General features: G+C 44.7%; 1 protein-coding gene across 1 annotated transcript in view; it reads left to right on the forward strand.

Annotated features, from left to right (window-relative positions):
* Positions 1-22165, forward strand: part of LOC115161950 (neurexin-3a-like) — a 739824-nt gene that overhangs the window by 532612 nt on the left and 185047 nt on the right. The window contains exon 19 of the mRNA XM_029712804.1: positions 21314-21495. Coding sequence (XP_029568664.1) covers positions 21314-21495 — 182 coding nt within the window. The remainder of the gene's footprint in view (positions 1-21313; positions 21496-22165) is intronic.

Here is a 22165-nt window from a genome sequence, read left to right on the forward strand (position 1 = left end):
TCTTTTTTTCACCTTCTTTTTTCAAGTTCTCATTTTACATCTGCGAGCTGGCCAAGATAAAGCAAAGCAGTGTGACCCAATTAAGGTACCACCTACCTCCTGTGGTCTACAGAGGTTTGGACGGTGATGAAAAACCTACAGAGTTTTGTGCTTCAGGTTCTATCACTTCCTCTCCCTTTGTCACCAATATCTTCGTAAGTCGGATGCTGTCATGACGACGACCAGGAAGGTGGCTGTGAATGTGAGCCAGAGATTGAGGAACCCCAATACAACCTGAAAAGCATTCTAATGAGGATGTATGTGACGTTATAGAGCGAGGCCACGAAGACCAGGAGAACATGATCATTAAGTCGCACATTATTGATACTTCAGATTATAGAAAGGCCAACATCTTACACAGAAACCCCCTCTATGGACCATTTTTGTCTCTGAGAAAGTCTCTAGGATGTAGTTAAGAACAACAATACTTTTAGAGGGAGGAAATTTAAACACACATTGTTCCTATTGAAAATAATTGGAAAGCCTTGGTATATAATCACAGTGTGATGTCAGCTATTATTGGTCCCCTCTGATACCATCAGATAAAATGAATCCCATTTCTAAGAGCAGCTAAATGTTAAATCAGTTTTTTTTTATCTGATTACGGAAAGCTTAAAATTGTGCATGCTTTAGAGAGAGAGAGAGAGAGAGAGAAAAACAGCTTAAGAACATTTCTCAACCTTTTTGTGTGAAATGGCTCCCTGTAAATTGTGCTATTTGTCTTGATATAACCTTATCAAATCAACGGTGGGAACACGAACACAAAAGTAGAAGTAATGGCCCATTACCGAGGGTGAACAATCAGTGTCACACTGCGATGTGGTGGCTGGGGCTAGCGGCGCCGCGGTAATGCTAATGACGTAATCCCCCGCCAGGTGTTCTGAATTCTTTCCGAAAGGGAATAAATGGAGCCCTAAAACTGTGGGTTGAAAGTTGTAAGAGATTTGGCTGCTTTAAATCGAAGGGGAAGGGGAAAGGGTTGTATTTGTCCAGCGATGATTGTGGGGATTAGTGTTGAGAGCTTACCTGTCACAGAATGACCAGAAATATACTAGATATCGTCAAGCAGGTTTGATTAGCGAGCGTGTTTTCTCTGTACACGGATGGATTGCTCTTGGACTTTGTTGGATAGTGATACAGTGTTCTGATATTTTTTTTTACTGGGATCCCCATTAGCTGTTGAAGAAGCAGCAGCTATTCTTCCTGGGGTGCACACAAAACATGATGAACACATGACAAAATACAGAACACTCATGGGCAGGAACAGCAACACAAAATGTAACTAATCACTCTACTAAATCAAATCAAATCAAATGGTATTGGTCACATACACATGGTTAGCAGATGTTATTGCAAGTGTAGCGAAACGCTTGTGCTTCTAGTTCCGACAGTGCAGTAATATCTGACAAGCAATCTAACAATCCCACAACAACTACCTAATACACACACATCTAAGTAAAGGGATGGAATAAGAGTATATAAATATAAATATATATGGATGAGCAATGACAGAGCGGCATAGGCAAGATGCAATAGATGGTATCAAATACAGTATATACGTATGAGATGAGTAATGCAAGATATGTAAACATTATTAAAGTGGCATTATTAAGGTGACTAGTGATCCATTTATTAAAGTGGCCAATGATTTCTAGTCTGTATGTAGGCAGCAGCCTCTCTGTGTTAGTGATGACTGTTTAACAGTCTGATGGCCTAGAGACAGAAGCTGTTTTTCAGTCTCTCGGTCCCAGCTTTGATGCACCTGTACTGACCTTGCCTTCTGGATGGTAGCGGGGTGAACAGGTCATGGCTCAGGTGGTTGTTGTCTTTGATGATCTTTTTTGGCCTTCCTGTGACATTGAGTGCTGTAGGTGTCATAGAAGGCAGGTAGTTTGCCCCCGGCAAAGAACAATAAAACTATATTTGTTTTATAAGAACTGAGTCTCAAAGTATTCATTGGAGTGGGTAAGAGGGTCTACGTCTATACCTCTCTCTCTGACTTTCTCCACTTACACCTGTCTCTCTCTGTTCTCGTGCTGTCCATTCTACAAAGAGCAAAGCCTTTCTTCTGTCAGTTCCCAGTTTAGGCGTGGGTTAGTTCAGCAGACCACCCTTCATATCTCCCCTCACACACTCTTCCCCCGTCCCCACCCCCCCTCTTCATCGGGAAAAAAAATAGTTTTCGTTTGAAGGCTCCTTCTGAAAGGAAAGGAATCTTGCGTCACCTCAGAATACTCAGAACTCTGATCTTCCCCTTCACTCATGTTTCCGTGGTGATGGGATTGAACCTCACGGTCATCCGTTAATTATCCCATTATCCCATGGTCCAATCATGTCCCTCTGATCCCCTAGCTGGTACTTTCCAACCAATCAACGTGCTTTACATTAAAAAAGGCTGTTGGTAGGGGTGTAGGTACCATTGTGTAGAAAATATCCATGCATCCCATTTCTCTGTCCAACATCTGACGTTCAATAGCAACTGACTGGAGAGATACTCCTTAATTACCACTCTCAGGCAACCTCCTGTAAGCATCCAGTAGTCTTTAGAGTTTACCTACCGTTTCTGACCAGGGGTCAACTTTACCTTAGCTGTACGACACAGGTCGCTGGGGGCAACTTAATTGGGGAGGACAGGCTCATAGTAATGGCTGGAGTGGAATTAATGAAATGGTATTGACAGATAAAATACATGGTTATCTTGCCTTTGATACCATTCCATTAACTTAATTCCAGTCATTATTATGAGCTTTCCTCCCCTTACCAGCCGACTGTGGTGTATGGTATTCAAAGATCCACTACACCTCATCTGGCATCTGGCCTTCTTTACAGTAACAGTAGCCTACCATACCATCTTTACAGTAACAATAGGCTACCCTAGCATATTTTCAGGAACAGTAGGCTACCATGCCGTCTTTACAGTAACAGTAGGCTACCAATCCATCTTTACAGTAAGAGTAGGCTACCATGCCGTCTTTACAGTAACAGTAGTCTACCATACCATCTTTACAGTAACAGGAGGCTACCATACCATCTTTACAGTAACAGTAGGCTACCATGCCGTCTTTACAGTAACAGTAGGCTACCATACCCTCTTTAGAGTAACAGTAGGCTACCATACAATTTTTACAGTAACAGTAGTCTGCCATAGCGTATTTACAGTAACACTAAGCTACCATACCATTTTTACAGTAACAGTAGGGTACCATACTGTCTTTATGGTAACAGTAGTCTACCATACCGTCTTTACAGTAACATCAGTCTACCATACTGTCTTTACAGTAACAGCAGTCTACCATACTGTCTTTACAGTAATAGTAGGCTACCTTAGCTATCAGAGAATCAACTTCTGCTTTCCTTGGAGTGGAATTGCTGACACAGTGGCTCACACACTGAGCAAACCATTTCCAGCTGCCTCTAAGCAGACGGCGAGGCAGGCCACAGTCCATTTCAAAGCACCTATTGTTGATTACCCACGGTCCATTTCATACCACCTATTGTTGATTAGCCACGCAGACTTAGGGAAGCCATGGCAGCAGCAGTTCTGTTGTCCCAGGGTAGCCTTGCTGCCTGCCTGCAAAGTCAGAATCCACTGAGTTGGCACATTGTGCTCTGACTGTGGCCCAGCTATCACACCAGTCTCCCCCAGCTCCCAGACTCTTCGGTCATAGAAGCTACAGTGGCTTTTGAAAGTATTCACCCCCCTTGGCATTTTTCCTATTTTGTTGCCTTACAACCTGGAATTAAAATAGATTTTTGGGTGGTTTGAATCATTTGATTTACACAACATGACTACCACTTTGAAGATGCAAAATATTTTTTTGTGTGAATCAAACAAGAATAAAAACAGAAAACTTGAGCGTGCATAACTTTTCATCCCCAAAATCAATACTTTGTAGAGCCACCTTTTGCAGCAATTACAGCTGCAAGTCTCTTGGGGTATGTCTCTATAAGCTTGGCACATCTAGTAACTGGGATTTTTGTCCATTCTTCAAGGAAAAACTGCTCCAGCTCTTTCAAGTTGGATGGGTTCCACTGGTATACAGCAATCTTAAAGTCATACCACAGATTCTCAATTGGATTGAGGTCTGGGCTTTGACTAGGCCATTCCAAGACAATTAAATGTTTCCCCTTAAAGCACTCGAGTATTGCTTTAGTAGTATGCTTAGGGTCATTATCCTGCTGGAAGGTGAACCTCCGTCCCAGTCTCAAATCTCTGGAAGACTGAAACAGGTTTCACTCATGAATTTCCCTGTATTTAGCGCCATCCATCATTCCTTCAATTCTGACCAGTTTCCCAGTCCCTGCCGATGAAAAACATCCCCACAGCATGATGCCACCATGATGCTGCCATCAGGGTGATGAGAGATGTTGGGTTTGCACCAGACATAGTATTTTCCTTGATGGCCAAAAAGCTCAATTGTAGTCTCATCTGGCCAGAGTACGTTCTTCCATGTGTTTGGGGAGTCTCCCACATGCTTTTTGGCAAACACCAAACGTGCTTGCTTATTTTTTTCTATAAGCAATGGCTTTTTCTGGCCACTCTTCCATAAAGCCCAGCTCTGTGGAGTGTACGGCTTAAAGTGGTTCTATGGACAGATACTCCAATCTCCGCTGTGGAGCTTTGCAGCACCTTCAGGGTTATCTTTGGTCTCTTTGTTGCCTCTCTGATTAATGCCCTCCTTGCCTGGTCTATGGGTTTTAGTGGGCGGCCCTCTCTTGGCAGGTTTGTTGTGGTGCCATATTCTTAAAATTTTTTAATAATAGATTTAATGGTTCTCCATGGGATGTTCAAAGTTTCTGATATTTTTTTATATCCAAACCCTGATCTGTACTTCTCCACAACTTTGCCCCTGACCTGTTTGGAGAGCTTCTTGGTCTTCATGGTGCAGCTTGCTTGGTGGTGCCCCTTGCTTAGTGTTGTTGCAGACATTGGGGCCTTTCAGAACAGGTGTATATATACTGATATCATGTGACAGATCATGTGACACTAAGATTGCACACAGGTGGATTTTATTTAACTAATTATGTGACTTCTGAAGGTAATTGGTTGCACCAGATCTTATTTAGAGGCTTCGTAGCAAAGGGGGTGAATACATATGCATGCACCACTTTTCTGTTTTTTTTCTTCATTTTTTTCATTTCACTTCACCAATTTTGACTATATTGTGTATGTCCATTACATGACATCCAAATAAAAATCCATGTAAATTACAGGTTGTAATGCAACAAAATAGGAAAACTGAGGGAGATTAATACTTTTGCAAGGCAATGTATCTATCAGTAATTCCTTTGGCCCCTGATGGCGTCCTACCCTCTGGGACTGTTAGATCTCATGACCTGTGGTCTGAAGGTGAATCCTGTTAGATCTCATTACGTGTAGTCAGAAGGAGAATCCTGTTAGATCTCATTACCTGTAGTCAGAAGGAGAATCCTGTTAGATCTCATGACCTGTAGTCAGAAGGGGATTCCTGTTAGATCTCATGACCTGTAGTCAGAAGGGGAATCCTGTTAGATCTCATTACCTGTAGTCAGAAGGAGAATCCTGTTAGATCTCATGACCTGTAGTCAGAAGGAGAATCCTGTTAGTTCTCATTACCTGTAGTCTGAAGGTGTAATTTTAATTTTGTGGGATTACTGATGCACACTACACTTGGTGAATGTCATTTTTGTGCAGACATATCATTTAGTGGGTTTTGGCAATATCCTGTATACTCAAATGACTTTGTATACACGTTTTCTGATTGCATAAGATTTAGTTTATTTGTTAAGACATTTTCATGAAGTGGCATGCAAGCTATCACTCTTTTCAATGATCCCTTTATATAAAAAAGTACCTGTGACTTACAATTATGGATAACAAAGAACCAAACAAACTGCCCACAATAGATGTAACACTGAAATGACACATTGTTCTGTGGCCTGACTATCAAGGCAACCTCCCTCAGCTTTCCCCTCACAACCATTTCCTACAGATGGTCCGGCTGTCAACCGGCTGTCAAGGGAAACCTCCCTCAGCTCTCCCCAGTCCGCACAGCCATTTCCTACAGATGGCCCTGCAACCTCCCTCAGCTCTCCCCAGTCCTCACAGCCATTTCCTACAGATGGCCCGGCAACCTCCCTCAGCTCTCCCCAGTCCGCACAGCCATTTCCTACAGATGGCCCTGCAACCTCCCTCAGCTCTCCCCAGTCCGCACAGCCATTTCCTACAGATGGCCCGGCAACCTCCCTCAGCTCTCCCCAGTCCTCACAGCCATTTCCTACAGATGGCCCTGCAACCTCCCTCAGCTCTCCCCAGTCCTCACAGCCATTTCCTGCAGATGGCCCGGCAACCTCCCTCAGCTCTCCCCAGTCCGCACAGCCATTTCCTACAGATGGCCCGGCAACCTCCCTCAGCTCTCCCCAGTCCTCACAGCCATTTCCTACAGATGGCCCTGCAACCTCCCTCAGCTCTCCCCAGTCCTCACAGCCATTTCCTACAGATGGCCCGGCAAGCTGTTAGACTCTACAATGTGTAAACAATGGAAAGAGTCCCCAGCTGACTATACCATGTGAAACAGTCCCCAGCTTACTACGTCATGTGAAACAGTCCCCAGCTGACCTCTACCATGTGAAACAGTCCCCAGCTGACTACGTCATGTGAAACAGTCCCCAGCTGACCTCTACCATGTGAAACAGTCCCCAGCTGACTATGCCATGTGAAATAGTCCCCAGCTGACCTCTACCATGTGAAACAGTCCCCAGCTGACTACGTCATGTGAAACAGTCCCCAGCTGGCTACGTCATGTGAAACAGTCCCCAGCTGACCTCTACCATGTGAAACAGTCCCCAGCTGACTACGTCATGTGAAACAGTCCCCAGCTGACCTCTACCATGTGAAACAGTCCCCAGCTGACTACACCATGTGAAACAGTCCCCAGCTGACTACGTCATGTGAAACAGTCCCCAGCTGACTACACCATGTGAAACAGTCCCCAGCTGACCTCTACCATGTGAAACAGTCCCCAGCTGACCTCTACCATGTGAAACAGTCCCCAGCTGACTACATCATGTGAAACAGTCCCCAGCTGACTACGTCATGTGAAACAGTCCCCAGCTGACCTCTACCATGTGAAACAGTCCCCAGCTGACTACGTCATGTGAAACAGTCCCCAGCTGACTACACCATGTAAAACAGTCCCCAGCTGACCTCTACCATGTGAAACAGTCCCCAGCTGACCTCTACCATGTGAAACAGTCCCCAGCTGACTACATCATGTGAAACAGTCCCCAGCTGACTACGTCATGTGAAACAGTCCCCAGCTGACCTCTACCATGTGAAACAGTCCCCAGCTGACTACGTCATGTGAAACAGTCCCCAGCTGACTACATCATGTGAAACAGTCCCCAGCTGACTACGTCATATGAAACAGTCCCCAGCTGACCTCTACCATGTGAAACCGTCCCCAGCTGACTACGTCATGTGAAACAGTCCCCAGCTGACTACGCCATGTGAATCAGTCCCCAGCTGACTACATCATGTGAAACAGTCCCCAGCTGACTACGCCATGTGAAACAGTCCCCAGCTGACTACATCATGTGAAACAGTCCCCAGCTGACTACGTCATGTGAAACAGTCCCCAGCTGACCTCTACCATGTGAAACAATCCCCAGCTGACCTCTACCATGTGAATCAGTCCCCAGCTGACTACGTCATGTGAAACAGTCCACAGCTGACCTCTACCATGTGAAACAGTCCCCAGCTGACTACGTCATGTGAAAGTCCACAGCTGACCTCTACCATGTGAAACAGTCCCCAGCTGACTATGTCATGTGAAACAGTCCCCAGCTGACTACGTCATGTGAAACAGTCCCCAGCTGACTACGTCATGTGAAACAGTCCCCAGCTGACCTCTACCATGTGAAACAGTCCCCAGCTGACTACGCCATGTGAAACAGTCCCCAGCTGACTACATCATGTGAAACAGTCCCCAGCTGACTACGTCATGTGAAACAGTCCCCAGCTGACCTCTACCATGTGAAACAATCCCCAGCTGACCTCTACCATGTGAATCAGTCCCCAGCTGACTACGTCATGTGAAACAGTCCACAGCTGACCTCTACCATGTGAAACAGTCCCCAGCTGACTACGTCATGTGAAAGTCCACAGCTGACCTCTACCATGTGAAACAGTCCCCAGCTGACTATGTCATGTGAAACAGTCCCCAGCTGACTACGTCATGTGAAACAGTCCCCAGCTGACTACGTCATGTGAAACAGTCCCCAGCTGACCTCTACCATGTGAAACAGTCCCCAGCTGACTATGTCATGTGAAACAGTCCCCAGCTGACTACGTCATGTGAAACAGTCCCGAGCTGACTACGTCATGTGAAACAGTCCCCAGCTGACCTCTACCATGTGAAACAGTCCCCAGCTGACCTCTACCATGTGAAACAGTCCCCAGCTGACTATGTCATGTGAAACAGTCCCCAGCTGACTATGTCATGTGAAACAGTCCCCAGCTGACTACGTCATGTGAAACAGTCCCCAGCTGACTACGTCATGTGAAACAGTCCCCAGCTGACTACGTCATGTGAATCAGTCCCCAACTGGCTACGTCATGTGAAACAGTCCACAGCTGACTATACCATGTGAATCAGTCCCCAGCTGACTACGTCATGTGAAACAGTCCCCGGCTGACCTCTACCATGTGAAACAGTCCCCAGCTGACTACGTCATGTGAAACAGTGAGACATTAACCACAGCTAGGGGTTTTGCATCGATGACTCCTTTGGGCTCGTACGCTACTTGGTCTGGCTCTGGTGTGTTGTTTAGACACTTTCCTCCTCTGATTTCTGTTGTCTCAGAATAACAAGTCTATCGGGTATTCTGTGGGTCAGCACCACAGCACGCACACACTCAACTTGCATCAAATAACTATAGAGTTCTATTTGATTTATGTGATTGATAAAAAAATACAATCTTTTTACATGTATGAATCATCAAATCAGTGATATTTTTAACATGAAAGTTGTGTCTCTTGGAAAGTTCTGGTATACACTAGGAAAGTCCCCCCCCCCATTGTACAATTCTCTCCCCCGACCTCATTTTTGGGTGACTCATTTCTTCCCTCCATCCTATGGATGAGTTTTTCTCCACCGTATTTTCTCTCTGTACTTTAGTCGCTGTGGGGAAGCACACCTCGGGAGAACTGTGGGCACAGTTTCTTTGAAAATGATGTTCTTTGGAGGTCTAGAGGTGGCGTCTGCAAAGCAGGCTCTATCAATCCCCATCTCTCCCATCTACCTCCACAGTTTATCCCATTTTCACCGGCTCTGATGCCTCACCACACAGTGACACTTTTGATATTGCTCGGCTGTACCCTCCTCTCCAATGTGCCTCCCTCATCCCTCCTCCTCTTCCCTCCCCTCTCTCGCTCGCAGAGTGGTATCTTCATTCCCTGTCACTCTGAGCCTTACTCCCTCTGTAGTCACATAATGACAACAGGAAAGAAGGGAAGAATGAGGAGAAGAATAACTCCAGGGAAGAGACATGGCTGTACACAACAAGCAGTATACAACTGCCATATGTAAACATCAGGGCCTGAATAATGATTCCTCTGCTGTTTATTCATAGTGATATCAACCCACCTATTGGACGGGAAGGTTCCTCTGCTGTTTATTCATAGTGATATCAACCCACCTATTGGACGGGAAGGTTCCTCTGCTGTTTATTCATAGTGATATCAACCCACCTATTGGACTGGAAGGTTCCTCTGCTGTTTATTCATAGTGATATCAACCCACCTATTGGACGGGAAGGTTCCTCTGCTGTTTATTCATAGTGATATCAACCCACCTATTGGACGGGAAGGTTCCTCTGCTGTTTATTCATAGTGATATCAACCCACCTATTGGACGGGAAGGTTCCTCTGCTGTTTATTCATAGTGATATCAACCCACCTATTGGACGGGAAGGTTCCTCTGCTGTTTATTCATAGTGATATCAACCCACCTATTGGACGGGAAGGTTCCTCTGCTGTTTAGTCATAGTGATATTAACCCATCCAGAGTAACCTCACTTCAACTCCAGAATCACATGCAGTCCAATAGAAAACTCCATGTTAAATTCAACTGATGGAAAATGAAATGGAATTGACCATAACGCTGCTATGGAGACATTTCCAAGCTGAGTTCCAAGGAATTGGAATAGAATTGACCTCTGCGCTGGCCCACATAGCCTTGATTAATCTGGGAGAAACAGTGGGTTAATACAATCAAACTGGGGGACAGAGAGCTAATGTTCTGGGAGAAACAGAAGGTAACATTACCGTACTGTGGGGGACAGAGAGCTAATATTCTGGGAGAAACAGAAGGTAACATTACCGTACTGTGGGAGACAGAGAGCGAATGTTCTGGGAGAAACAGAAGGTAACATTACCGTACTGTGGGGGACAGAGAGCTAACGTTCAGGGAGAAAGAGAAGGTAACATTACTGTACTGTGGGGGACATGGTGCTAACGTTCAGGGAGAAACAGAAGGTAACATTACCGTACTGTGGGAGACAAGGAGCTAACGTTCAGGGAGAAACAGAAGGTAACATTAATGTACTGTGGGGGACATGGAGCTAACGTTCTGGGAGAAACAGAAGGTAACATTACTGTACTGTGGGGGACATGGAGCTAACGTTCTGATTTGGCATCCCGCTCTGTTTCACTGTTATTTTTGCTGGGTTTATATCCAATTAAGTGGCCTAATTTCCATGCATCAGTCTTATTAATGTAATCGTGCTAACCGCTGGTAAATTCAAAATGGCTGGCTTTGTGAAGGTTAGGGGAAGATGGAGGCTTGTTGCTCTATCGTCAGGCACTCTCTCTTTCTGTCTTCACTTTAAACTCCCGCTCCAATCTGTCTCTTATCTAAGGAAAACTGGAATCCAATTGCTCAGCTGATAGATGTCAAAACCCTCAACTCTCAGAATACCTTCGCTTCTCTCTCAAGATCATCCCACGGGGGGTGGGGGGGTTGTGCTTGAACTGCTTAAAGCGTTCCATTTTAGAGACTGTATGAGATCAGGGATTGTGTGTGTGCACGTGTACAGATTGTTATGTCTTGGAAAGTCTGTATTTTTGGTGTGTGTTGTGTGTGTGTGTGTGTGTGCGCACTAGCACGCATGTGTGTATGTGTGTGTCCGTGGAGGAAAGTGAACATTTACAGTATGTGTGTATACATATGATGGCAGTGTGTATGTGTGTTCTGTTGTCATATTGTATATGACATGAGCAGTGTTTAGAATAAATCAAAGCAAACCAGCACAGACGTGCTACCCCTCGCAAGTGTGTGTGTGTGTGTGTGTCCGTGTGTATGTGTACAGTATGTGTGTTTGTGCTTGAGTTATTATTGACACCTTACTTTTGAGAAATAGGGAATATGATTTCAACCAGTATAAGGAGGGTGGATCGACCACACTCCGTGTTGTGGTGTTTGAGTTCCAGGAAAGGAAAACGTTTCTTAGGTTCTGAGGAAATGGGAGGAGTCTGGGAAATGGCATAACTCCCCCAGACATACATCCCCCTTTGCCTCTGCCCTTCCCTGCTGAGTGGTTTGATCTCACTTCCTGTAGCCTGAAGGTATTTCCTAGACCTTCATATAGACACAGTTCTGACTACTGATATTTTTATGACTATATTTTTACCATTTCTGATTTCTGACTTCTGATTTTCTTAGTCATTTTTTGTTGTTTTCCGTAATTACCGTAGATACTCAACAATTCAGCTTTCTAGTTGCATGATAGTATATTTTGAATGACCATTTCATGGTACACTCTTAAGCAGAACAACGTCAATCATTCTCTTCAATGGTCCTTATTTTCCAAGAACATGTTGTTAGATCTAGACACACTATTTACCATTGGATGAAAGTGATGTTGAGATGTAGGTAAACAATTAGGGACTTCAACTAAGAAGTAAACTATGGTGGTTTTATTGGAATCGAATGCCAGGTTTTTATTAGATGTTGTATTGGGCCATAATGGGTGCTGCTACCAGCTCTTATAGTCTCACGTCAGAATTAGATGTTCATACATGTTTCTCAAAAATGTTCCAAAAGTCAAATTTCGAAGTGTTTAAGGTTAAGTTCAGGCATTAACTCTGAATGATTAAGGTTAGACATTAACTCTGAATGGTTAAGGTAAGGGTTAATTTTTGGGATAGGCTTAAAACCAATATATCAAAAATAACTTTCTATCAATGGATTCAAACTTCCAACCTTTGGAATCAGAGGTAGATGCTTACGCCCATCCGCCATCCCCTTCCACGACACCCGAGCAAAACTGAAGCCTACTTGAATGTAACAGTTACCCTTAGTGTCACTGTTACCCCTAGTGGACGCTCTCCACTTATTCTCCCAACGTTCTCAGGCATGGATGGATTACTGACCTGGCTGGCGTAGTCAGCTTGCCTATTGTCCTTTCAAAAAGAAGCAAAACAATTCTTAGAATGCCATTAACCAGTCTATGCATCAGTTTATAGTAATTCTAATTCAAATTTGAGAGAGCTGTCTCCCATCTGAATGCCTGTCAGGTTTCTATGACAATCCCTACTAGTAGACTTAAAGCCGCATTACTTAATTACAGGTGCACGCGTCTTTGCTCTGAAAAGAAAATGTATTTTATGAAGCTGTTAGTGTTTCAGGCCATCTTCTCCTTCTTGAAACTTTCCGTCACATTAATCATTTATGCATGTACCTGGAACGCATTATGGAGAAAAAACCTCAGGCTCATCAGTATACACAAAGGAAGGCACTTTTCTGCTTTTTAATTGTCTTAAAAGCTTCAGTATCGTGTCTAGGTCAGTGATTAAATGCTAAATCACCTTGCTGTCATTCAGCTAAAGTGTGTTTACACTAATTGGAAAAAAAGTTAATGAATCCATTAACTCATGCTGACGTAGTCTCATTTGTTTTCTCTTTTAACTTAAAGTGGATCTTCAAAATATTTCCTGCCGTCGTATGAGACTTCTTTCAATTTCTCGGTAATCCCCCTCTATGATTCTGATGTCAGGAGTCACACAGTCACTCTATACTTAATTATTGATAATGCACTTTATCCCGTTTGCATAACTCAGACTGGAGTTATCTAGCTAACTCTCTTATCTTAGCATGATGAAGGGTATTACGGACATTACTCACTCAGTCAGTGAACTGTATCATATAATTCCAGTAGAAGACATCTCCAAACCCATTCTTAGACAGTTTATTGGAGTACAGTCACACATTCAGATGATTCAGCTTATTGTCTGACATCAGTTGGTTTTCAGAAATCTGTCATGGACAATATTCTCCTAAAAGCCGTCTTCCTCCTAACAAGCCTATTAGATGAGAGAAGATTGGGTATAGTGTGTCACCCCAGTTATTACACACACGCACACACACACACACACACACACACACACACACACACACACACACACACACACACACACACACACACACACACACACACACCAGTGCTGGCAAAACCATCACCGTCAGGGACTGGGCTCAGGCCAATCCCATCATGCACTTCTGCAGGCTAGCAGGATGTGAAATGGCCTTGCTCTGTTGTCTTAGGCCCTATTCACATGGAACTATTGTTACTATAGAACATCAGTTATGTAATTTTTACCCCAGCATGTCCGTTTTTCCAGTGGATGATTCGGACGGGATTAGTTTTACCAAACTGCCTCAGTAATATTTTTTTTCCTTATTCACAATTGACTGTTATGACAGAAGCCTTAAGGCTCTTCTAGGAAGTGAAGATATTTCAAATATCTAGGGATTGCCTAATATTGGGCTAATGGCCTTCAGTTGGGAGAAATGTAAAATAATAATGCATATCAATAAGAAGAATGAACTGTAACCTGCAGACATTTAATTACCAGACGGATTTGGCAAATTATCAATTCATTGGCTCAAAATCGTCCACTTCATCTTTTAAAAGAGAAGTATGGCACTAGGATATTTGACAAAACAAATCATTAATCTGTAGGGTACCTGCATAGCACTTTGTTTTAAGCATCAATTTGTTCCAATGTTCCTAACCAATCTGGGTGCAGTACTGTTAAACTCTGTAATGTCCCTCAAAACACAGTGATGACGATTCTCACGGGATACGTATTATCAGAGGACCTTGGAGTTTGCGGAAAAACAGTAGGTTTTTAGGGCTGGGATGATAACCTTGCTAGTAAAAACGACTGACATGGCAGATTCAGACGGGACTAAAATTACAAATGTGGTGATTTGTGCCGGTGCACATAATTACATTACCTGAGCTGACCCAGTAAAACTTATCCCGTCTGAATAGGGCTTTAAGTGTTGTCTTAAGGCAGTGCTGTGTTGTCTTAGGGCTGTGCTGTGTTGTGCTTAAGGCCGTACTGTGTTGTCATAGGGCCATGCTGTGCTGTCTTAAAGGTGTGCTGTTTTGTCTTAGGGCCGTGTTGTTTTGTCTTAGGGCAGTGCTGTGTTGTCTTAAGGTCATGCTGTGTTGTCTTAGGGCCGTGCTGTTTTATCTTAGGGCCGTGCTGTGTTGTCTTAGGGCAGTGCTATGTTGTCTTAGGGCCGTGCTGTGTTGTCTTAAGGCCATGCTGTGTTGTCTTAGGGCCGTGCTGTGTTGGCTTAGGGCTGTGCTGTGTTGGCTTAGGGCTGTGCTGTGTTGTCTTAGGGCCATGCTGTGTTGTCTTAGGGCCATGCTGTGTTGTCTTAAGGCCATGCTGTGTTGTCTTAGGGCTGTGCTGTGTTGTCTTAGGGCCGTGCTGTGTTGTCTTAGGGCCGTGCTGTGTTGTCTTAAGGCCGTGCTGCGTTGTCTTAGGGCCGTGCTGAGCTGTCTTAATGCCGTGTTGTGTTGTCTTAGGGCAGTGTTGTGTTGTCTTAGGACAGTGCTGAGTTGTCTTAGGGCCGTGCTGAATTGTCTTAGGGCAGTGTTGTTTTCCCTTAAGGCAGTGTTGTTTTGTCATAGGAAAGTGTTGTTTTACCTTAGGGCAGTGTTGTTTTGTCTTAGGGGCAGTGTTGTTTTGTCTTAGGGCGGTGTTGTTTGTCTTAGGGCGGTGTTGGCTTGTCTTAGGGCAGTGTTGTTTTGTCTTAGGGCGATGTTGTTTTGTCTTAGGGCAGTGTTGTTTTGTCTTAGGGCGGTGTTGTTTGTCTTAGGGACGTGCTGAATTGTCTTAGGGCCGTGTTGTGATGTCTTAGGGCGGTGTTGTTTTGTCTTAGGGCCATGCTGAATTGTCTTAGGGCAGTGCTGGTTTCTCTTAGGATGGTGTTGTTTTGTCTTAGGGCAGTGTTGTGTTGTCTTAGGGCCATGCTGAATTGTCTTAGGGCAGTGTTGTTTTGTCTTAGGGCAGTGCTGGTTTGTCTTAGGGCGGTGCTGGTTTGTCTTAGGGCAGTGTTGTTTTGTCTTAGGCCCGTGTTGTGTTGTCTTAGGGCGGTGCTGTGTTGTCTTAGGGCGGTGCTGTGTTGTCTTAGGGCGGTGTTGTTTTGTCTTAGGGCGGTGCTGTGTTATCTTAGGGCGGTGTTGTTTTGTCTTAGGGCAGTGTTGTGTTGTTTTAGGGCGGTGCTGTGTTGTCTTAGGGCTGTGTTGTGTTGTCTTAGGGCGGTGTTGTGTTGTCTTAGGGACATGCTGTTTTGTCTTAGGGCAGTGCTGGTTTGTCTTAGGGCGGTGTTGTTTTGTCTTAGGGCGGGGTTGTGTTGTCTTAGGGCGGTGCTGTGTTGTCTTAGGGCCGTGCTGTTTTGTCTTAGGGCAGTGTTGTTTTGTCTTAGGGCAGTGCTGTTTTGTCTTAGGGCAGTGCTGTTTTGTCTTAGGGCAGTGCTGTTTTGTCTTAGGGCTGTGTTGTTTGTCTTAATGGGATAGAGGCAACAGCCTATTTATTATTTCTTGACCTGTCACCGATCAATCTGTTCAAGGGGCTATATTGGCATGGGAAACACGTGTTAACATTGCCAAAGCAAGTGAGGTAGATAATATACAAAAGTGAAATAAACAATAAAAATTACATTTATTTTACCTTTATTTAACTAGGCAAGTCAGTTAAGAACAAATTCTTATTTTCAATGACGACCTAGGAATAGTGGGATAACTGCCTTGTTCAGGGGCAGAACGATAGATTTGTCTCTATTTCTCTTTCTCTCTCTGTCTATCTGTCTGTTTGTCTGTCTCTGTTCTATTAAAACTGTACCTTACACACGCTGATCTTGATCTGAAATGAAGCAGTCACCTTGTTGTGCTTGAGAGAAAAAAATTCCACCACATTGTTTTATCAAACTACTCATGCCATCATATACGGAGGATATGTGGTTACCGCCATGTCTCAAAGTTTAACATCTTGTTTCCATCAAACGGTTTCTCTTTCTTCTTTTGCAGCCGGAAATGTCAATTGTTTTCTGTTATCCCTCTGAAGTGCCTCTGAACAAGGCTGCAAGGGCGCTCCCCAAGCCAAAGGGATCTTCATTCATTAATTCACTGAGTAATGACTGCATACATTATTCAGTATCACAGGGCAACCAAATCTCCCAATGGGAAGAGAAGAACTGAGGTATGCCTGATGTTGCTTCTTTAACCGTCAGTAAATATAATAAGACCATCGACAGTGTATTGAAGGAGCATTTGGGATTATGATGGACTGTGAGAAGTTATCAGTGATCTGCTTGAAACTCCAATCCAGGGTTATGCATTTGCTGTGCATTCTGATGCATTGCTACTTTGTAAATCATATCTGTACCCTGCATAGTTTATACCCTGCAGTCCTATCTGTACCCTGCATAATTTACACCATGCAGTCCTGTCTGTACCCTGTATAGTTTATACCCTGCAGTCCTATCTGTACCCTGCATAGTTTGTACCCTGCAGTCCTATCTGTACCCTGCATAGTTCATACCCTTCAGTCCTACAGTATCTGTACCCTGCAGTCCTACAGTATCTGTACCCTGCATAGTTCATGCCCTGCAGTCCTACAGTATCTGTACCCCTCATAGTTCATACCCTGCAGTCCTATCTGTACCCTGCATAGTTTATACCCTGCAGTCCTACAGTATCTGTACCCTGCATAGTTCATACCCTGCAGTCCTATCTGTACCCTGCAGTCCAACAGTATCTGTACCCTGCATAGTTTATACCCTGCAGTCCTATCTGCACCCTGCAATGTTCATACCCTGCAGTCCTATCTGTACCCTGCATAGTTTATACCCTGCAGTCCTATCTGTACCCTGCATAGTTTATACCCTGCAGTCCTATCTGTACCCTGCATAGTTTATACCCTGCAGTCCTACAGTATCTGTACCCTGCATAGTTTATACCCTGCAGTCCTACAGTATCTGTACCCTGCATAGTTCATACCCTGCAGTCCTATCTGTACCCTGCATAGTTTATACCCTACAGTTATATCTGTACCCTGCATAGTTTATACCCTACAGTTCTATCTGAAGTGCAAGTGCTGGGTCATGAATGTAAATGTGATATAAATGTTTACCAGAGGGTGAGTGGAGAGAGAGAGAGACAGGTTGTCTGGGTGTTGGTCCCACTGAGGGTCACAAGTTCCCCAAAAACACACAACTAGAGAGGAAGAGATAGAGGAAGAGCTAGCTTGGTTATAGCCTTTCACCACACAGTAACACAACTAGAGAGGAAGAGATAGAGGAAGAGCTAGCTTGGTTATAGCCTTTCACCACACAGTAACACAACTAGAGAGGAAGAGATAGAGGAAGAGCTAGCTTGGTTAAAGCCTTTCACCACACAGTAACACAACTAGAGAGGAAGAGATAGAGGAAGAGCTAGCTTGGTTATAGCCTTTCACCACACAGACACACACCACACAGTAACACACACACACACACAGACACGCACGCACACACACACCACACCACACACACATGCATGTATGCAGTGATTGGTAGTATATCTGTTACATGTATTTGCAATATTTGTGTTGTGTATGTACTTAAATACTATGGAGTATTTAGTAATGTGTGTTACTCGGGACTGTATTTTGTAACAAATACTTTAATTCTAAAGTACTTTCCTGTAACGACTGCCATGAGAGAGAGTGGACCAAAACCCAGCGTAGTTAGTGTTCATCATATTTAATTATAAAATGGAACACCATACAAATACAAAATAAGAAACTGACAGCCAACAGTCCTGTCAGGTGAAACACTGAACAGAAACAAAACATAGAACGCCCACCCAATGTAACACCCTGGCCTAACCAAAATAAAGAACAAAAAACCCCTCTCTATGGCCAGGGCGTTACAGTACCCCCCCCCCCCCCCCCCCCCCCAGGTGCGGACTCCGGCCGCAAAACCTGACACTGAAGGGGAGGGTCCGGGTGGGCCTTCTTACGGCGGCGGCTCAGGTGCGGGACGTGGCCTCTGCCCCACCCTTGGCGTCGCCCTCTTAGGTGGCGCACCTGGCCGCGCCGAAGGTCTGGTGGGCAACCCTGACTTCGCTCGGCTGGCGGGCGACCCTTGTTGCGCCCGGCTGGCAGACGATCCTGGCTGCGCCCGGCTGGCGGGCGGCGATGGCTGCGCCCGGCTGGCGGGTGTCCCTTGCTGCGCCCGGCTGGCGGATGACCCTGGCTGCGCCCAGAAACAGGCCTCCTGCATGTCTTCCCAACCCTGCACGACCTGTGCCTACGCCCAGAAACAGGTCTCCTGCATGTCTTCCCAGCCCTGCACGTCCTGTGCCTACGCCCAGAACCAGGCCTCCTGCATGTCTTCCCATCCTGGTCAAGCCTGTGCCTCCTCCTCGGACCAGGCCTCCAGTGAATCTCCCCATCAACTCCTTCACTGTCTCTGCTTTGCACCCTTCGCTCACCTCCAACGTCAACCCGACTGGCTCTGGTTCTGACCTCGGCACCGCCGACTGTCCCGTGTGGCCCCCCAAAAAAATCTTGGAGCTGCCTCTCGTGCCTGTTGCGCTCTCTCTCCTTATACCATTGCCCCTCCGCTCTCGCTGCTTCGATCTCCAACTGTGGGAGGCGATACTCCCCAGCCTGAGTCCATGGTCCCTCTCCGTCCAGTATTTGTTCCCACGTCCATGAGTCCATCATGCTGCTCTCCTGGTGCTGCAGCGTAGTTAGTGTTCATCATATTTAATTATAAAATGGAACACCATACAAATACAAAATAAGAAACTGACAGCCAACAGTCCTGTCAGGTGAAACACTGAACAGAAACAAAACATAGAACGCCCACGCAATGTAACACCCTGGCCTAACCAAAATAAAGAACAAAAAACCCCTCTCTATGGCCAGGGCGTTACATTTCCAGAGTGACTTACAGTTAGTGCATTCAACTAAGCTATCACAGCCATAGAAAGTAGACCGTCTCTGTAACCGATAATGTTGTTGCTGTTTTGGGTTGGGCTGCTTTGCAAATGTATTTCTGTATTTGAAAATACATTATACATGTATTTTTAATTAAATACATTTCAAAATATAAGTATTTACTAGGTTATTTTTATAAATTGATCTTTGTTTTTTTGCCCATTTCTGCACACACCCACGCACGCGCACATGCATGCACTCGCACACGCACACACGCACACACACAAACACACAAAAACACGCACATGCACACACACACGCACACACAAACACGCACACACGCACACACAGGGTAGCGGCAGGGTAGCCTAGTGGTTAGAGTGTTGGACTAGTAACCGAAAGGTTGCAAGTTCAAATCTCTGAGCTGACAAAGTAGAAATCTGTTGTTCTGCCCCTGAACAAGGCAGTTAACCCACTGTTCCTAGGCTGTCATTGAAAATAAGAATGTGTTCTTAACTGACTTGCCTAGTTAAATGAAGGTAAAATAAAAAAACACACACAAAGTGCATATTTCACCATAAGCAAGCTATACTGCACATATGTTCATTCAAACACAAGTCATGCCAATAAGATGTCTCTCTCACAATGACTATTTAACTTCTCTAAAATGACAGAAACGGAGTCTGTCTGTGTGTTTTTCGGAGGAGTACGGCTTTGATTTTTCAAAAGACCGTAGCCGTAGATCCTGCGATCTTCTCAGCTATAATACATGTGAACTGGAGAATTAATTTGTCAAAATCTGTATTGCTAATCCCCTTTGGAGGGAGTTATATTTAACTTGTATAGGTCACAGTTTTTCCCATGGAGGCTGGGCTAAAGCAAACCAGCTGCTGAATTACGACTTTTGTGACCCAGGTGAAAACAGCAGTTGTTCAAAAACCTCTTGTGAAACTTGGGACAGGTGAGGCTTCTCTAGACGACTTACTGTAGAAAATAAAAACAGATTTGTTTTCAAAGTCTTTGGCCTACTTGGCCCCCGACACCTGAGGAGGACATTTGAAGGCAGTGCTAGTGTTTACAGTGTTGTGCTGTATCTTGAGGAGGACATTTGAAGGCAGTGCTAGTGTTTACAGTGTTGTGCTGTATCTTGAGGAGGACATTTGAAGGCAGTGCTAGCGTTTACAGTGTTGTGCTGTATCTTGAGGAGGACATTTGAAGGCAGTGCTAGTGTTTACAGTGTTGTGCTGTATCTTGAGGAGGACATTTGAAGGCAGTGCTAGTGTTTACAGTGTTGTGCTGTATCTTGAGGAGGACATTTGAAGGCAGTGCTAGTGTTTACAGTGTTGTGCTGTATCTTGAGGAGGACATTTGAAGGCAGTGCTAGTGTTTACAGTGCTGTGCTGTATCTTGAGGACATTTGAAGGCAGTGCTAGTGTTTACAGTGTTGTGCTGTATCTTGAGGAGGACATTTGAAGGCAGTGCTGGTGTTTACACTGTTGTGCTGTATCTTGAGGAGGACATTTGAAGGCTGTGCTAGTGTTTACAGTGTTGTGCTGTATCTTGAGGAGGACATTTGAAGTCAGTGCTAGTGTTTACAGTGTTGTGCTGTATCTTGAGGAGGACATTTGAAGTCAGTGCTAGTGTGTTTGCTTGCAAATAATATCTCTTCAACAAACATTATTGGAATCGTAATTTTTGTTTCTTTACACAAACACAGAACAACACAGACAAGACAAACACACAGAACAACAACAGAACAACAACAACAGAACAACAACAGAATAATGACATAACTACAACAGAACTACAACAGAACAACACCAGAATAACAACAGAACAACAACAGAATAACAACAGAAAAACACATAACAAAACAACAATAAACAACACCATATTCCAATAAAATTGATTGGTGGGCTGAACATTATCCTACTTTTACTTTGCTTGGAATCATCCCCACCTGGTGTAAGTCTTTCAGCTCATCTTCTCTCTCTCTCTCCTTCTCCTCAGCTGGGACCACCTATATCTTTGGGAAAGGAGGAGGCCTCATCACGTTCAAGTGGCCAGCCAACGAGAGGCCCAGCACGCGTACAGACAGGCTGACCGTAGGGTTTAGTACCTCCCTAAAGGACGGCATCCTGGTCCGGATAGACAGCGCTCCGGGTCTTGGAGACTATCTCATGCTCCACATCGTAAGTTACAATATTCTCTTGCTTTGTTCCTTGTTATTTTTATATGTCCCTTTCTTTATCTGTTGTTCTATCTCTCGTTCTAGATCTAATTTTTACCTCTCTTTTCTCTGTCTCTGTTTCTGTCCTCCTCCTTTCTCTCTGTCCTCCTCTCTCTCTGTCATCCTCTCTCTCTCTCTGTCCTCCTTTCTCACTGTCCTCCTTTCTCATTGTCCTCCTCTTTCTCTGTCCTCCTTTCTCTCTGTCCTCATTTCTCTCTGTCCTCATTTCTCTCTGTCCTCCTCTTTCTCTGTCCTCCTCTCTCTCTCTCTCTCTCTCTCTGTCCTCCTCTCTCTCTCTCTCTCTCTCTGTCCTCCTCTCTCTCTCTGTCCTCCTCTCTCAAGGGGCCTGAATACTTCCAGAATACTCTGTATATGTATGTGCAACATAGCAAAATGTTCATGTGTGTGTTTGAAGTCATTGCCAAGACATGGGGGGAAAATGATGCAGATCTAGCATGATGAGATAGGATCAGCGTTAACAGATGAGTGCTACCACTCAGACACACACACACACACACACACAACACAGTTCTGTATTTTTTAAATTTTATTTAACCTTTATCTAACTAGGCAAATCGGTTAAGAACAAATTCTTATGTACAATGACGGCCTACCCTGGCCAAACCCGGACG

This window comes from Salmo trutta, chromosome 25 (genome assembly GCF_901001165.1).
Source record: "Salmo trutta chromosome 25, fSalTru1.1, whole genome shotgun sequence".
NCBI lineage: Eukaryota > Metazoa > Chordata > Actinopteri > Salmoniformes > Salmonidae > Salmo > Salmo trutta.